General features: G+C 42.8%; 2 protein-coding genes and 1 long non-coding RNA gene across 15 annotated transcripts in view; 1 reads left to right on the top strand and 2 right to left on the bottom strand.

Moving 5' to 3' along the window:
• Positions 1 to 1,151, bottom strand: part of STAT1 (signal transducer and activator of transcription 1) — a 47,064-nt gene extending 45,913 nt beyond the window's left edge. For 3 of the 6 annotated variants that reach the window (XR_004623531.1, XR_004623532.1, XM_002918002.4), the window contains exon 1: positions 997 to 1,151. The gene's annotated coding sequence lies outside the window, so the exon portion shown is untranslated. Of the gene's footprint in view, positions 1 to 536; positions 690 to 996 lie in introns of all 6 variants that reach the window. The other 3 variants (XM_034654870.1, XM_011223379.3, XM_019798317.2) reach the window with 3 other exon arrangements.
• Positions 1,152 to 1,356: 205 nt separating this feature from the next.
• On the top strand, positions 1,357 to 10,184 carry LOC105237061. Of its 4 annotated transcripts, XR_004623534.1 has the most exons (6): positions 1,357 to 1,494; positions 4,004 to 4,124; positions 4,343 to 4,410; positions 6,230 to 6,469; positions 7,979 to 8,234; positions 9,270 to 10,184. It is a non-coding gene; the product is annotated as an uncharacterized LOC105237061 (long non-coding RNA). The 4 variants fall into 4 exon arrangements; XR_002142411.2 differs by lacking the exon at positions 7,979 to 8,234; XR_004623536.1 differs by lacking the exon at positions 7,979 to 8,234 and having other exon boundaries at positions 6,279 to 6,469.
• Positions 10,185 to 12,698: 2,514 nt separating this feature from the next.
• Positions 12,699 to 15,889, bottom strand: part of STAT4 (signal transducer and activator of transcription 4) — a 114,883-nt gene continuing 111,692 nt past the window's right edge. For 3 of the 5 annotated variants that reach the window (XM_034654876.1, XM_034654875.1, XM_034654877.1), the window contains 3 exons: positions 14,988 to 15,054; positions 14,411 to 14,615; positions 12,699 to 12,982 (listed from right to left, as the gene is read on the bottom strand). In XM_034654876.1, the coding sequence (XP_034510767.1) occupies positions 14,426 to 14,615; positions 14,988 to 15,054 (257 nt within the window). In that variant the 3' untranslated portion in view covers positions 12,699 to 12,982; positions 14,411 to 14,425. The remainder of the gene's footprint in view (positions 12,983 to 14,410; positions 14,616 to 14,987; positions 15,055 to 15,889) is intronic. The other 2 variants (XM_034654878.1, XM_002917993.4) reach the window with 2 other exon arrangements.

Here is a 15,889-nt window from a genome sequence, read left to right on the forward strand (position 1 = left end):
GCATCAGTTCCTTAAAAAGCTCTAGGATTCACCCCTGCATGAGGTAAGTTTCAGACTTGCCAGGACCAGGTTTTCTTCTATTATTTTTTTAATCCTTGGTATATTACACAGTGTCCCGCACATAGCATGTACTCAGTAAGTTTACTGAATTGAAATCTAGTATATTTTATATTGAATTAGAAAGTAAAGGGCAAACCATATTATGCTCCACCAAGTTTGAGTTCTGCATCCTCATTAAGCAGCAGCTGCATACTAGATTGTGCTGGAGGCTCGAGTCTTATTTCTGTCACATAAAAATAACCTCTCCAACCTGTACAAACACTTGAAGCACAGTCAAACACACACACACACACACACACACACACACACTCTTTAGTATTAGTCACAATTTTTTAAAAGACTAATAGCATTTGGGAGTTTGCCGGAACTTTTGTATTCCAGGAAGACATTAAGCTCCTTCAACTTTAAACACAGATGCAGAATTAAGATTCCAAAATTACGCACTCATTCATTCGTTTTCAAGAGCAATTACTGACCTGTCACCTTGTGTCCCACCGAGGGGCTAAGGATCCCACCCAAGCAGCAGTTATACACGTGAGGTGCCTAGACTGCTGGGTTTGCATGCACAGGGTGTGAGCGTCTAACCTAGACAGCTCTCCAAAGATGGCACAAGGCAAATGAAAACTTTTCTGTGAAAAGAAGAAAAGGTGACTGTGGTGAAAGTGGGGCGGGAAGGAAGGAAAAGTGGGGGTAGGGGGGCAGATGTGTTTTACGGCCGAAAATTCTATTTCACAAGACTTCTTTACTGCTAGAGCACGACTGGCAGGGGCAATCGAGTCATTACCAAGAAGGACAACTGGGGGATTCGGGACGCATTCTTTCCAGGATGACGGACTCGCCTTCAAAGCCCGCCCTCGCCGGCGTCCGGCGGCCAGGCCCCGATGGCGTGGCCCTGGCGCGTCCCACCCCAGCACCCGGAAACTCAGGCCCACTCACTCTGCGCACCGGGTCGGGCAGCGGTGGGCGGAGGCGCAGCGATGCTGCCTTTCCCGGGTTCCCGCACCCGGTTCGCCTCTGCTGGATCTGGGGTCTGACGGTCGTCGTCCCTGGTGCCGCGGAACCACTCCGCAGACTGTGCGGAAAAACGAAAGTACCAGCTGGGAGAAAAGACAGCTCCCGGCGCCCCGCCTCCTTCCTCCTCCGCCAATCACCGCGCGGTTGCCGCGCGCGGCCAATCGAACAAGGCTGTTCCGCAGGGGCGCTGCCTCCCCGCCGGGGACCGCTGCACCGCCTACCCACAGAGTTCTTCTTAGCCTTTGAGTAGGGCCCCGTGGGGGGTGACGTGAAGCCGGCTCTGTGTTGCAACCCGGCCGGTTGGCGGTTACCTCTAGACATTTTAGACAACTAAAAGGAAGTCTGTGTTTGCAGACGAGGCCCAAACTTGGAAAACCTTGCATGAAATCCGTATCTGTGAACCCAAGGCAGAGGACAGAGGTGGGAACGTTGTCATTCTCGATGCTAAGTTTAGCTGCTCACCTGCTTGTTGTTAAACCCAGGGGACCGTTGTTTTTTTTTTTCTGCCCTCACCTAACTTGACGACTCAGAAACGTTTAGCGCAGTTGACACCTCCATTTCTCAATACTTCTTCCTTGTCCATGAAACAACCACCACTTGTTTCTTCCTACCTCTATGGTACTCTTTCTTCATCGCTGCCTCACTCCACGGCCAAACTGTTCAACGTTAAAGGTTGTCAGGGTCCAGATGTTGGTCAGTTTTACCTACATTTCGCACGCTGTCCTGCAATGACTTCACCCACAGCTTCAATTTCCTTCTAGATGTGAAGGGCTTCTACATGGGTGTCCTGTCCACACCTGTGTATCCTGCCCACACCTCTCTTGTACGTTCCAGACCCACGTGTATGGTCCTCACTTGACATTCCACTTGGAGGTCTGATAAGTTCTGCAAACTAGTTATATTCAGAACCAACTCATCATCTTTCTCCTCAAACCTGCCATTTTTTTCTAGAATTGGCATATGTCAGAGAGCTAGGAGTCATCTTTGATGTTGCCTTCTCCCTCAACCCCCACACCTGGTCCTCAAGCCTTGTTGATTCTTCTTGCTAAATATTCCTCAAGTCTCATCAACTTCTCTCCATCTCATACCATCCCCACTTTTTCTCATTTGGATTATTGCAGTAGAGTCCCCAATGGCTGCCTCACTTAAGCTCTTAATTGCCCCCCTTTTTAAAAATATACTTATTTTTTTAGTAACCTCTACACCCAACAAGGGGCTTGAACTCACAGTCCCGAGATCAAGAGTTGCATGCCCTACCAACTAAGGCAGCCAGGTACCCTGCCTTTAATTCCCCTTTAATCCATTCTCCATACAACAGTTTGAGTGGGATTTTTTTTTTCAATTTCAAAGCAGATCATGTGTTTGCCAACTTGAAAAATCCCATGATGGCTTTTCTTACAGAATTCAAATTTCTTAATATAGCTTACAAAGCCTTGGTTCCCCTATCTCTTTCTCTAATCCTATCTTGTGCCACTCTTTCCTTTCCATACTTCAGCATTTTTGTTTTCGAATATGCCAAGCTCTTTCCCCAAACTCAGGGCCTTGTCACCAGCAGTTCTCCATTTGGAAAGCCCCTTGGAGGCTCTTTCCCCCAACCTCTTTTCTGGCTAACTTATCTTTTATGTCTTAGCTAAAACCTTAGCTTAAATGGCACTCCCCCCGGTAGCATCCAAGAGGCCAGCCTAGATTCGATCTTATTGGAATGTATGCCCATAAGAGAAATTGGCTCCTTCAAGTAGATGGAACTTGAATCAAGCCTTGAATAATAAGGCAAGCTTTGGTAGGAAAAGTATCTAAATAATTTCCCATGGATATGCTTATATGTGTTTCTATTATGTTTTTCTCTTCCCATATCTATACACTCCTTCTTGTCACATATTCACCTTACAAGGCCAGTACTGATCTGTGATAGCGATGACCCTTGGCACCGAAGTAGTTGCCTTCTATAAGAAGAGATGCCAGGCCACTATAAAATGCCTTTCCCCTCCTACTCACCTACATTTAGGGCCCAGACAATGTTTGAGAAAATCTGACTCTAGGAAGAGTCAGAACTTGTTATGAAGTTCTATGGATGCCTCCTTCCCTATGTCTTTATCCTCCTTCGCTATACTGTCATTGACCATACTCTACTGTAGCTCTCATCACTTCAGAACTGGAATGCTGCAATAGAGACTGGGTAGACTACCTTCTTCCCATCCCTTTCCTCTCCACTGTATTTGCCAAATTAATTTCTCCAAAACTTTAACCACACTGATACACTCAGTCCCTGCTCAAGAGCCTTGACAACTTGCATTGCATTTATGATAAAAACAAACTCTGTCTGCTAGTCTGGGTCCTCCACAGAATGTCCTTACCTTTCTTTCCAGCCTTGGCTCCCATTGTCCCATTACCCAAACTAAACTCTATCCTCTGTTTTTCTCCCATCCCCAAGCTTTTGATTTTCCTGTTTCTGTCCCTTTGCTCATACCATTGGCAAGTATTGCACTTACTAAATGGCAAGTACTTCTCCTTACTCCCTTGACTTATCAAATCTTTACCCAATTTTTATAACTAAGCCCAAGTCCTATATTCTCCTTCTGGAAACACCTCATCTGGTGGTGATTAATCTTGTCTCTGAAATAATATGATACATAAGTGTCTCCATTTATGTTGACAATCACCATAGACTCCTATATTATGGCTTTTGAAGTGTCCAAGCCTTATTCCCTCCAAGATTCTAAGTTGTAGGAGGGCAAGCTTATGTATTTATATTTGTATTTTGTAAGTGTGAATGACATCCTTTTTTCCTTTCCCTTCCCACTCCTTGCCCTGGTTTACTTTGGCCCAACATGGAATAGAAGCATGTGAGGTACACTCAGGTATAACCAACCTGAGACTTCGAATGCTCTGTGTGATCAACTTGTCCTCATGTGCTTCTTCTCTGCACTAGGAGATGGCAGGTTCCAGCAGCCACGGCTCCTCCAGCCTGGGTCCTATGTGCCGAGATGTGTAGAGCCCCCCTGAACCTACGACCGGAGCGGAACTACTGCAGCCTACCCACACACCCATGAGTAAGAGCTGTTTGTTTGTGGTCAGTGTTGTAAGACCCTGAGATCCCCCCCTGCCCCGGCCGAAATAGCTGACTAATTCATAGATGACAGAATCAAAAGTCTCAATTATCTAAAGGTAGAATGTTGCTGTGCTGAAACCAACTAGATAAAACTTAATACAGTAAATGCAAAGACCTGTTATTTGTTCGTTCATTTGTTTGTTTGTTTGTTTTTTAAAGGCAACAAATGACAGGGTGCTCTTTGCTGCCAGTGCCCAGCCTGGGAATGCTTTTCAACACTTTATCTGGTGAGTCACTAACAATCAATAAGAAATGGCAGGTAAGATGAAACTACTTGCCACCCCCTAGCTGGTGTTTATTTAAAGGAGAGTCAAGGATGGTGAGGAGTCTAGAAACCACATTTTATGATGAGTAATTGAAAGCACTCATAAATTCACATGATGTTACAGTGGAAAGATTCTTAGAAACCATCCCAGATCTCCAATTTGAAGCAGTTTTTTCCTGGAGAAGTCCTGGAGAAGATAGTATCATTCCTATTCTTCATTCATCCCTTCTTTGATTTCTAATCACTCGGTTGTATTTATTTAATTATATATACAATAACTATAGATATAAATATGAAGTTTACAATGCAGCTTAAAAACCAAGGCAAAAAGATAGATATCAGTTATATAATTCCCATTAGAAGAAATTAGGATCTCCTGGTAGATTGTTTTTAATAATGGCCACATTAGGGGCGCCTGGGTGGCTCAGCGTTAAGCGTCTGTTAAGTGTCTGCCTTTGGCTCAGGTCATGATCTCGGGGTCCTGGGATCGAGCCCCGCATTAGGCTCCCTGCTCGGCGGGAAGCCTGCTTCCCCCTCTTATACTCTCCTTGCTTGTGTTCCCTCTCTCCCTGTCTCTCTCTGTCAAATAAATAAATAAAATCTAAAAAAAATAAAATAAAATAATGGCCACATTATTCCTTCCTTTTATCTACTCACTTTTGCAATGTGACTCTGTAGCTCCTTTCAGCAACAGGTGGGGACTATTTTCCTGCCCCTTGAATTTGGGCTGGCTTGTGACTTGCTTTGACCAACATTATACAGCAGATGTGACATTGTGCCATTCTGAGTCTAGGCCTCAAAGGGCCTTGCAGTACTCCCCTCCACAAACCCTGCCCTGCCTCCAAAGCCAGTCAGCCTAGCCCGCTGCAGCATAAGAGAGTGCACAGAGCATGCAGAACACAACCGAAGGGTGCAGCTGTCAGGGCTTAGGCCTCAGACCTGTGAGACAGCAAGATCAGAGACCTGACCCAGATGAGCTGAACTGCCCAGTCTACCGCAGACTCACAGGCAGTGATAAACGCTTGTTGTTTTATCCCCACTGAGTTTTGAGGAGAGTTTGGTTTGCTCTGTAGCAGTAGATCACTGACGCAGACCTTACGGAGGAGAGCAAAGCATCCTACTACTGAATTATAAAATGGAATTTCTCAGGTGGTGCAGGACCACTGCCCTGCCCCCACCACGAATATTTTTCTTGGCGTCTCTCAATCCCCAGCAGTACACTATGCTGTGTGTTCTTATGAACCCGTGAAAAAGTTACTCCCTCTGTGTTCTGTCTTAATAGCCTTGGTCTGTTTCAAAATGGCAGCTACAAATCTGATGGAAAAAAATCTACAGTACAATACTACATTTTAGACATATTTTTCCAATATTGTAGTAAAGTTGGTAACTTATATCCAATGGTAGGAATTACACTTAATCAGGGTAAGCTGTATTTGCTAATCCATTAATACAACGGGATTAAAGGATTTCTAAAATTCTCCCTAGTTCTTTTTCTATATTCATATGCTAGAATATGAAAGTTATGCCTTCAAAGACTATTTCGTTATTGGAAAATATCCATGTATAAAATTAAATTAAAATGCAGGAAAGAAAACATTATTCTATTACTGTAAGAATATATAGAAATGTAAATACATGGAACACTCAGAATGGGAAAGGGGGAGACAGACGGAGGGGAAAATATTTGACAATGTTAAAGTTTCTGAGTGGTGGGTTACTACATGATTTTTTTCTTTTTTTCCCCCTACAAATGTCTATACTGAGCACATTCCAATTCATAGTGCAAACACCCTTGTGAACACCTGTTGAAGTTCAGTGCTTTCTGCACAGCAGCCCATGCCTGCCCAGGATGCTGTACACTGGAAAGTGCAGATTGTCTTCGGTTTGAAATGGCTCCAAAACAGCCCGGAGGGCGTGCGGCGGGAGGGACGCGACTGCTCGGAAGAGCCGTCCCACGTGCTTTCGGGGAAACGGCCCCGGAGCGAGAAGGAGCAGAATTGGGAGGAAACCGAAAAGCGAAAGTAAATAGACTCAGGGAGCAATACGCAGGCGCTGGCCCGAGCGGTGAGGCGGGATGTGCACGCTACCCCCGGACGGTGGGCTCTTGCCCAGCGCCCTTTTAGCTGCGTAAGTCTGAGAGTAGTGGCCCAGGACAAGAAGAAGGGCGGGGGGGAGTGTGCCCGTTAACTTTGGAAGGAGGGAGGTGAATGTTTTCTAATTCCTTAAGGTGGTGGAAACCTTAACCGTTCCGCTTGCTTCCACCTCTTCTTTCTTCTTACCCTAGAGGCCACCCTTTTTCCTCCCTCTTCTCCATCGCTACAATCTGTACGCGGTCAGATCCTTCTGTCTTTCAAGCTCTGACCCTTCCCCAGCTGGTGTGAAGGTGAAGGTAGAGGCCCGCCTGGTTCTTCAGGAGTCCTTTTGCTATATATGCAAAAGGAGCTTTTCTTTTTCTCCTGGATCTTCTTGCCCCCTGCCGCCTTCTTTGTGGCGATTATACCAGAGGGAGTAGGGGAGGAGTGTAATGGAGAATAGTTTAGTCACTGCACCATGATTTCAGGAGTTTGACAGGCCCAGGAGAGATAGTTTGGGTCCTGCCTGCCATCTGTGTGACTTACCGAATGATTCCGGGAGGCACAGACCGAGTTTCTTTGGGCTCAGCGCCATCACTAGCAACGGATACTAGCTCCTTAGGGTGACATAGGTACCAACCTAGGACTTCAGTGTGTGAAGGAATCCATCTGACTGTACCACAGCTTCCAGTCTCATGTGAGAGTGTCCCCTCGTCCTCGTGGCTGCAACAAACACCCCAGCAAGTGCTCTTTACATAATTCCCACAATGCAAATGGACGTTTATTTTCCCCTGTTGGAAGGACAGGACAGGCTATATATAATTTGCAGGGCCCAGTGCAAAATGAAAATATGGAGCCCCTTATTCAAAAGTTATAAGAATTTCAAGAAGGCAATAGTAGGGCATTAAACCAAGCATGGAGTCCTTGTAAGTGCTGGCCCTGGGCAACTGCTCAGGTTGCACACTAATGAAGTTAGTGTGAAATCGAAGGAAAGGAGAGTTCTCCCATAGAAACCTTTTTACATATTTACTTAAAACAGATGAAAACTTAGATAATGAAGGAACAAAAATAATAACACCACTCCTTCCTATAGCACTTGGAATAAAATCCAGAGCCTTCAGCTTTTCCTATAGAGTCCTACATGATGTGGTCTTGCCCCTCTCTCCTACTCATGTTGTCATTCCATGCCTCACCACGTTACCCTCCCTGTGGCCTCCTTCTGTTCCTCAAGTATTCAAGATTTTATCGGCCGGGGTCTCATGTATGTACGGTTATTTTAGGATGCTGTGTTCCTGGCTGTGTCCATGGACTTGCTCCTTCTCATTCTTTAGGTCTCAGATCAGATCTCTCTCCAGAGACCTTCACTAACCACTGCTTCCAGCTACTCTATATAGTCTTCATAGTACTTATTAAATTTGTCATTTATTATTTGTCTGTTTTCATCTCTCCTCACAACAGGAGGGACTTGGTGCTGTGACAGCGTGCCTCATCCTGGGTTCCATGAAAAAATTAAGCCTAGCGCCCTGAGGCATCTGTGTATGAATTACTGTCTCTCTTGGGACAACTGAGAAAACAGTCAAGGAAATCACTGACTGTGGCTTATGGCTCAGATGGGAAACCCAAGTTGAGAAAGGCAGTCCCTGATACACAATTTCATTTTTTTTTTTTTATGAGTGCATCACACCTTGACCAGTACTGGAATGAGGAATCACAGGTGAATTCAACCATTCAGACCTCAACACTGGCTCTAGACCTATTGAGCTGGAATTGAGGGGAGGAGAATAAAGAGCATGTGTATTCTGAAAAACTCCCCGAAGGATTTTAATGAGAGCACCACTCCTCCACACCCTTTCCAACCTCTCCCCTATCTCCACCCTATCTAGACAGCCTCCGGGCTTCTTCCTGTCGGCAGCGCTCTATGAGGCATCTAAGTGAATGACTTTCAAGCCTAATGTGAGAGAGTGTTGTGTAAGGCTTTTACCCAGGTTAGGAGTGTAAAGGCAATGAGTTCAATAAAGGTGGAGATAAGGGAAATTGAAAGAGCACCTGGTTCTTCTGTGCGTGGGCAGATGTCTGGGATGTTAGGCACATAGAAGATATCTAAATTAATGGGAAATTAGAATGAGTTAATAATCAGACATTCTAATCCAGAGCATTTCTACAGAGTCTGGAAATTATGAGTGAGGTGGAGCAGAGGGGAAGCAGTAGCAAGCATGTTTGGTTAATCAGTTTCAAGTGTAGTATTAGTGACTATTCCATAATTTTAGAATTTGTAGGATTGTAAAGACAATTTAGCTTAGTCTTACAGGCAGAAAGGAACCAATTACTGTCCTCTGTGTGGTCAAATATTAAATCATTAACAAATACTTATGCGGGGGCAGAATGTGTTAGATTTTAGGGCTAGAACTGTGAACAAGGTCTTCTTGGTCCCCGTACCTACAGAGCTTGCTTAGAGTCTAATGAGGAAGACGGCTGATAAGCCTTTACAACAAAGGTGGTAGGAATGGTCCTGGGAGATTGAGAGCATCTGGAGGAGGTGTGAAGTGACCTGAGTCATACAGGTGTGCCCGTGGCGGGGGGGGGGGGGGGGGCGGCAGAAGACTTTCTAGAACCTGAAGGATGTGTGAATGTTATCCAGGTGGCAGGGATGGGGTTAGAGAATTGAGAGGATGCAGTGGAGGAAAGGCGGAGGGAGCCCAGGCCATCAAAGAAACTGAAAGTAGTTCAATCTTGTGTGTGTGTTTTGCAGGATGAGAAGCTGTTGTTGGGGGAGGTGATGAGAGACGAGTTGAAGACTAAGAAGAGACTAAATGATGTATGACTTCGGAAAGATCTGTGAGGAATTATGGTCATCGTCCAGAGCTGGGATTCTTAAGTTTTGGCCATGGGCCCCTTTGGCAGTCCCATGAACTCCTTCAAAGAGTAATGTTTTTAGTTGAATAAAATAAAATACATGAGATTAAATAGAAAACCAGCTACACTGAAATGCAGATATCAAAATATTAAAACTAACTTTGTGACATAGTGCTATAAGTGCTCGTTAATGGCATTAAATAAGATCTCGCAGCAGGTCTGACGACTGCAATTTCAAAATTGTGCTTAGCATAAGCCATAGTTTGAGATAATTGTAACAACTGTAATGTGACAAAAATGTGTGGGTCATGGTTTGTTGACTTTACTCCTAATTGAAGGAAATTCTAAGTTTCAATTAGAAGTCTGTAAAAATAGACTGACGTTTGCCATCCAAACTCATGAACCTCCAGAATTCTGTCCATACATGCCAAGTGAGAACTGCCGATGCAGAGCACCAGAAGCCATATGAAGATTATAAACAGGGTGAAATGATGTGATTTATTTTCAGTAGCGCCCTCTGTCTACATAGGAAGCTGCATAGAATTGTTTGTTGTGTTTACTCTAGGGATGTTGCAGAGCGTGTCCTTCGTCATGTTTGTAGAGTGTCCTCTTTGAGGACTCTGGTGGAAATGTTCTAGGTCTCACAGTGGTGGTTACACAACTGTATGGGTTTGTTAGAAAAGGGTGAATTTTATTATGTGTATATTATACTTCCTTTAGCCAGACTTTAAAAAATGTAAGCAGTCAGGGGCGCCTGGGTGGTTCAGTCGGTTAAGTGGCCAACTTTTGGTTTCAGTTCAGGTCATGATATCCAGGTCCTGGGATTGAGCCCTGTGTCGGTCTCCACACTCAGTGGGGAGTCTGCTTGAAGATTCTCCCCCTCTGCCCCTCCCCAACTTGTGCTCGCACACACACACACAAACGCACACACACTCTCTCTCAAATAAATAAATCTTTTAAAAATGAATGCAAGCAGTCAATTGATGCTCATCGTCAATTTGAAAAAAGAAAATTATCTGTCAGAAATTGGAGTGTGTGCACAGAGGCAGTTTGCTAAGTCTGGACTATAGTTATCTGCTGTTAGAGTATAGCAGTAATTGGTTTGACCTCTAATTCTGTTTCTTCTTCTGCAGGGAGCTCTGGGCCTCCTAAACATGTGAGGTAAAGAAAAATCCCTTGGGTTTGCCAGAAGTATACTCATTCCTATGGGTTTTGGCGGGGGGGCCTTCCTTGCTACCTTAAGATTTTGAGGAAATCCACTTGGACATTGCCTTCTTTTCAACATTTATTCCCGATAAAGGCACTGATATTCAGTACAGTTGGTCAAAGTGAGTCTATGTGAAAAAGAATTTAAGAAGGGATTAGCAAAATGGACATCTGTGATTGGTCTGGGATGGGTGAGGGGAGGAGTGAAAATGGGATTTAAAAAATAAATCTAGGGAGACCTGGGTGGCTCAGTCATTAAGTGTCTTCCTTCAGCTCAGGTCATGATACCAGCGTTCTGGGATCGAGTACTGCATCGGGCTCCCTGCTCAGCGGGTAGCCTGCTTCTCCCTCTCCCACTCCCCCTGCTTGTGTTCCCTCTCTCGCTGCCTCTCTCTGTCAAATAAATAAATAAAATCTTTAAAAAAATAAAAATAAAAAATAAATCTATATTTTATTTCATTAAATGCTACTTATTTGCTGCCAATTGTGAGAAAAAAAAATATTTGGTGGGAGGATTTGGTGGAAATGTGATCTAAATTCCCTTCCCGTTCATTGTACTTCTCTCACGTGGCACTCGTTATCCTCAACTAAACAGGTATCTCCAGGAATCCCCTGATAAAATCCCATTACTCTCACAAAGATGATTTCCAGAATGTAAGACTCACATTCTTGGGAACTAACTCTACACTGTGATCAAGAACTTGGTTTTGATTTTCTGAATCTGAGTACAAATAGTCACTTACTGAACTCTTATTCTTACTACATGGCCTCTGCCTCTATTATAGGGAGCAAACTACAGATGTCCTTGTATTGTCTGCCTTCAAATAACAATGATAGTTGAGATCATATATGAAAACTTGGCATTCTGCTGCCAGGCTCTATATTGAGAAGTTTTTAAAAATTTTGCTGAATAAGAGTGCAAAATACTTTTAATACGTATATTCCAGGGAATGAAAAGCTTCTGCAACCTTCTTTGGCTTCTAAAGCCAATTGTTTGAGTGTATCCTGGTAGGAGATTACCTCTTTATAATTCAAAATATCAATCAAAATATAATAACTTTAAACCAGGTTTATGATTATTTCCTCTCCTTTTGCTGCCAATTGATATATCTGAATTGCAGAAAATTGGGCATGTAGAGGAGAGACTAGGAGAATGCACCTCAAGTTAGCCTCGTGGTCCTCCACCCAACAGACACCTTGACCTTAAGAGTACTATTGGAAGGGGTGTCTCATGAGGCGCCTGGGTGGCACAGGCGTTGAGCGTCTGCCTTCGGCTCAGGGCGTAATCCCGGCATTCCGGGATCGAGTCCCACATCGGGCTCCTCCGCTGGGAGACTGCTTCTTCCTCTCCCACTCCCCTGCTGTGTTCCCTCTCTCACTGGCTGTCTCTCTGTCACATAAATAAATAAAATCTTAAAAAAAAAAAAAAAAAGTAAGGGCGCCTCGTGGCTCAGTCTGTTAAGTGCCTGCCTTTGGCTCGGGTCTTGATCTCACGATCCTGGGATTGAGCCCCGCATCAGGCTCTTGCTCAGTGGGGAGCCTGCTTCTCCCACTCTCTCTCCCTTTTGCTTTCTCTCTCTCAAATAAATAAATAAAATCCTAAAAAAAAAAAGTACTATCAGGAGCTTGTGAAAGAATAAGGGAACTGGCCTTGGGGCAGGTCCAGAGTTTGCCTCTGGAAGAACAATAGATGATCCAGTTGGGCACATGTGAGTGGGTATAAAGGATTTGATTGGTAAGATGGAATCTCTCTGAGGAGGCAGGTTATATTAAAACCTTTTTTTTTTTTTTTTGACACCTTTTCCATTAAACATTAGCTTCTCCCTGTTTGACTTGTCTCAGGGACAGAGGTAGGTGGAAGAAGTTAGAGGGGGGTCCTCCAGAGGGAACTATCTGGTAGTTCCAGATAGTTCCAGATAGCTGATGGCTTTTACCTGCTAGAACTCAGGACATTAGCTTATTTGGCTTTTCTCTCAGGTCCTTGCTGGGTTTTGAGTGATGTAGGTGTGACTTTGTCATTCTTGACCTATTCTGAAATCTTAAGACTTAATCCTTCTAGAGCCAAAATTGTAAGCAACATGTAAGTAACAAAATCAAAAATGAAACAAACACAAGCGAGTCTCCTGTTAATGTTATATTGACACTGGTTTCTTAAAGTGTCTTATCTTGCAAGTTTATCTGAAGCTTTGGTTTTTAGCATTTCAGTGAGGACATTCCCAATTGGTGGTGTCATGCCAGTGAGAGGAGAGCTTCAGACTTCAACCATTTCCTGGAACCTGGTATATACAAAGCTGAAGAAATAAGATATGATTGTTGGCAAAGATCAGTCCTTAAGCTTTTCATTTGCTTCCTTTTGAGTGTCAAGAGTTTATTCTGTCATTCAGTAGAATACGGAGACTTCATCTAAAATTGGAAAATGAAAATGACTTTTGAAGAATCTATTGGTTTTTGCAAATAAGTCATAATTTTTTAGGTAAACACCCTTTTGTATACTAACAACTTCACAATCTTTCTACCACTTAACTGTTCAGTATTCACAAATTTCATCCCACAGAAACGTAGTGAGGAAATGCATGCAAAATGTAGCAGAAGTTCTCTTATAACTAATGATTTAAGACAACCAACACTGGAATAAGCTATCAAAAGGGACTACGGGTTTTCCATCCCTGGAAATCTTTGAGAGGACTAAAACTCACTTGGTTTATAACCTGTGTAGAGGAGCAAAAATTTGCCACCCTAAAATGAGTCTTTTTAGCATGTAGATTATTTTAGGCTGATTATTCTTAAGAAACAAAAAGCTAGGAAGAAACTTTGACCTTCCCCCTAACTGTCTAAAAGAATTTAGATAGAGGATCTGGCTCCAGGAAGGGAGTTACCACCATCGATAACTACAGTATAATATGAATTAGGTGTGGTAGACAGGGAGGAACTTAACAAAGTTTGTTAGTTAAAATTCTTCTCTGTGCCCCCATTGTTTCTGTATGGCCCAGCAAACATTTGTTTATGGAATATTTACTCTTTTTCATCTTCCCGTAAATTGTCTTCAATCCCTTTGAAGTCCCAGATCCCAGCCCCTTCTCCTTAGCTCAGAATGGCATATAAACCTCAATTGCTTATCTGTGGGCCTCATATTCTTATGGCCCCCCGTTAGTACTTTATTTAGTAATTATTTGATTTTCTCTTATTAATCTGTCTCATGTCCATTTAATTCTTTGATCAGCCAAAAGAACTTTTAAGGGTAAAGTAAAATTTCTTCCCCAACACCCAACATACAAATTTCTTGGGGCTCAGGGTCCCTCCAAGATTCTAATATTCTAGTATGTTCATCTGAATGTAAATTGAATCACTTGATAGTACTGAGGAATAATAATAGATAGGATGCATCCTATATCACATTATTGCATTTAAGATTGTGTTAAGTTCTCAGGAGAGTAGTATTATGCTGCTACTAACCGTATATCATGTACTACTTGAAGAAGCTCCTGGGACAGGACTAATAATGCAAGTAAAAATTAAGAAAAATTGGAATTTGTGATTCTTGAACTAAAATAAATATTGAACTAGGCTTATAAATAGTGACTAATATACGCTGTCTACTAAAGTGGGAGAGTGGTGGGGAGTGGTACAGCGAATGGTAGAAGTAGTGACAAAGTGTATGTGAATGAGGGAGAGGAATACTTTGCCCCTTGACGGCTTTTGATGGAAAGAACTTAAAGCAGTTCAAATGGTGAAGATGTCAGTTTTCAATGCCCATACCAGTGACCCACAGGAACATACAGACACGCCCAGTGTTATGCTCATGGATTTGGTCCAACAAAAGTGTTTTCTCACTTCTCAGGCAGAACTTCAGCCCCTTTGATTAACAGGTACCACATTCGCTTCATGAGGAGTGCCCTTGACCAGCAATGGAAAAGAAAGGGAACATACTGCAGTTTCAATTGTTGTGGGACTCAGGTTTTCTCTCAGCACTGCGTATACGCTTGGAGACATGGGAAGAAGATCTGATGGAGAATGTGGCTCAGTTGAATCACTTCGGCTTAAAGAGATAACAAGGTACATGTTGAAAAGGATTAAAAATAATAGCTTCTGGTGACACTGTGTCAGGAACTCATTTCTAGGGTTTCATGTATTTGTTTCACTGAGATGCCTAATTCATTGAAATCAGAGCATTCAGCGTACTCTAGAATATACGACATATAAACAGGCAACTTTATAATCCCAGTCATGGTAGACTATGGCGCTTCCTGAACTAGCTTTACGTGTTAAAGCAAACGGGACATTGAGCATTAAAATGCTTTATTGTCAGGTATATGTACTCTGCTCTATCCTAAAATTTCCTGTAGAAATCCTTTTTTTAAAAAAGATAAATTCAGTAAGAGATATTTTACATGTGGCTAAGGCTACTTACATTGTTGAGATGGGTATAAAAACAGATGGAACATAACCTTTGTCCCCCCTTTCTGTTGGTCTTGAAACTGGAAAAGAAAGGCAGGAAAAAATGTTACCAATATTACTGATAAAAAATTTTTAAACTTTAGAAAAATATAAGTAATGTGAAAAAGTAGAGAGATATTATGATTGTTTAGTGACTCACAAAAATTTTTAGTTGAATAGATGAAACGATATTTTAGATGAACATAAAATGTGCACAAGAAGAGAAAAACGAATCTCTTGGCAGGCCTCATCTGACTTCACATATTTTTGTCTCCAAAATGCATGAGGAAATGTGGGAGTCAACTATATTACCTGTCTTCAGTATTATGTTTAAGTTTGATTATATTTGACTGATTTGTGTATTGGGGGATTTATAGTAACTCAGTAGGATAGCAGCAAGTCAGCATCTGTGGGTGCCAATTGTAGGCTATTCCACAAGATAGTACTTATAGATTTAGTTGCTACAGATGAACATTTTAATGGATTGTATATACTTTCATTAGAGATACAGAATTGTAAACTTACATTACAATTACAGAGCTAATTTTATTTATATTCTTTCATGTATTTATAAATATTTACCAAGCGCTTCTTTTGGTCAGGTATTATTTTAGCCCCTTAAAGTACAACCAGGAAAGGCAGGCACATCAAGACTTGTAATTGGCAGGCCAGCAGGTGGGGAAGGAAGTGCTGAGCCCCTTGGCCCCTCCCTGGCAAGTAGGTCATCCAAGCTGAGTTGTGAAACTACAGTAAGGTAAAAAATGTAAAGCTTATAAACCCTGGGGCTTCTTTTGCAGAAAACAGACTCCCTGAACTCTTAACAGCTCCCTAATCTTTACCTCCTCTTTCTTTCCCTCTCTCCCAGTCATAGACGTG

The sequence above is a fragment of the Ailuropoda melanoleuca genome, chromosome 2, assembly GCF_002007445.2.
Source record: "Ailuropoda melanoleuca isolate Jingjing chromosome 2, ASM200744v2, whole genome shotgun sequence".
Classification (NCBI taxonomy): Eukaryota; Metazoa; Chordata; class Mammalia; order Carnivora; family Ursidae; genus Ailuropoda; species Ailuropoda melanoleuca.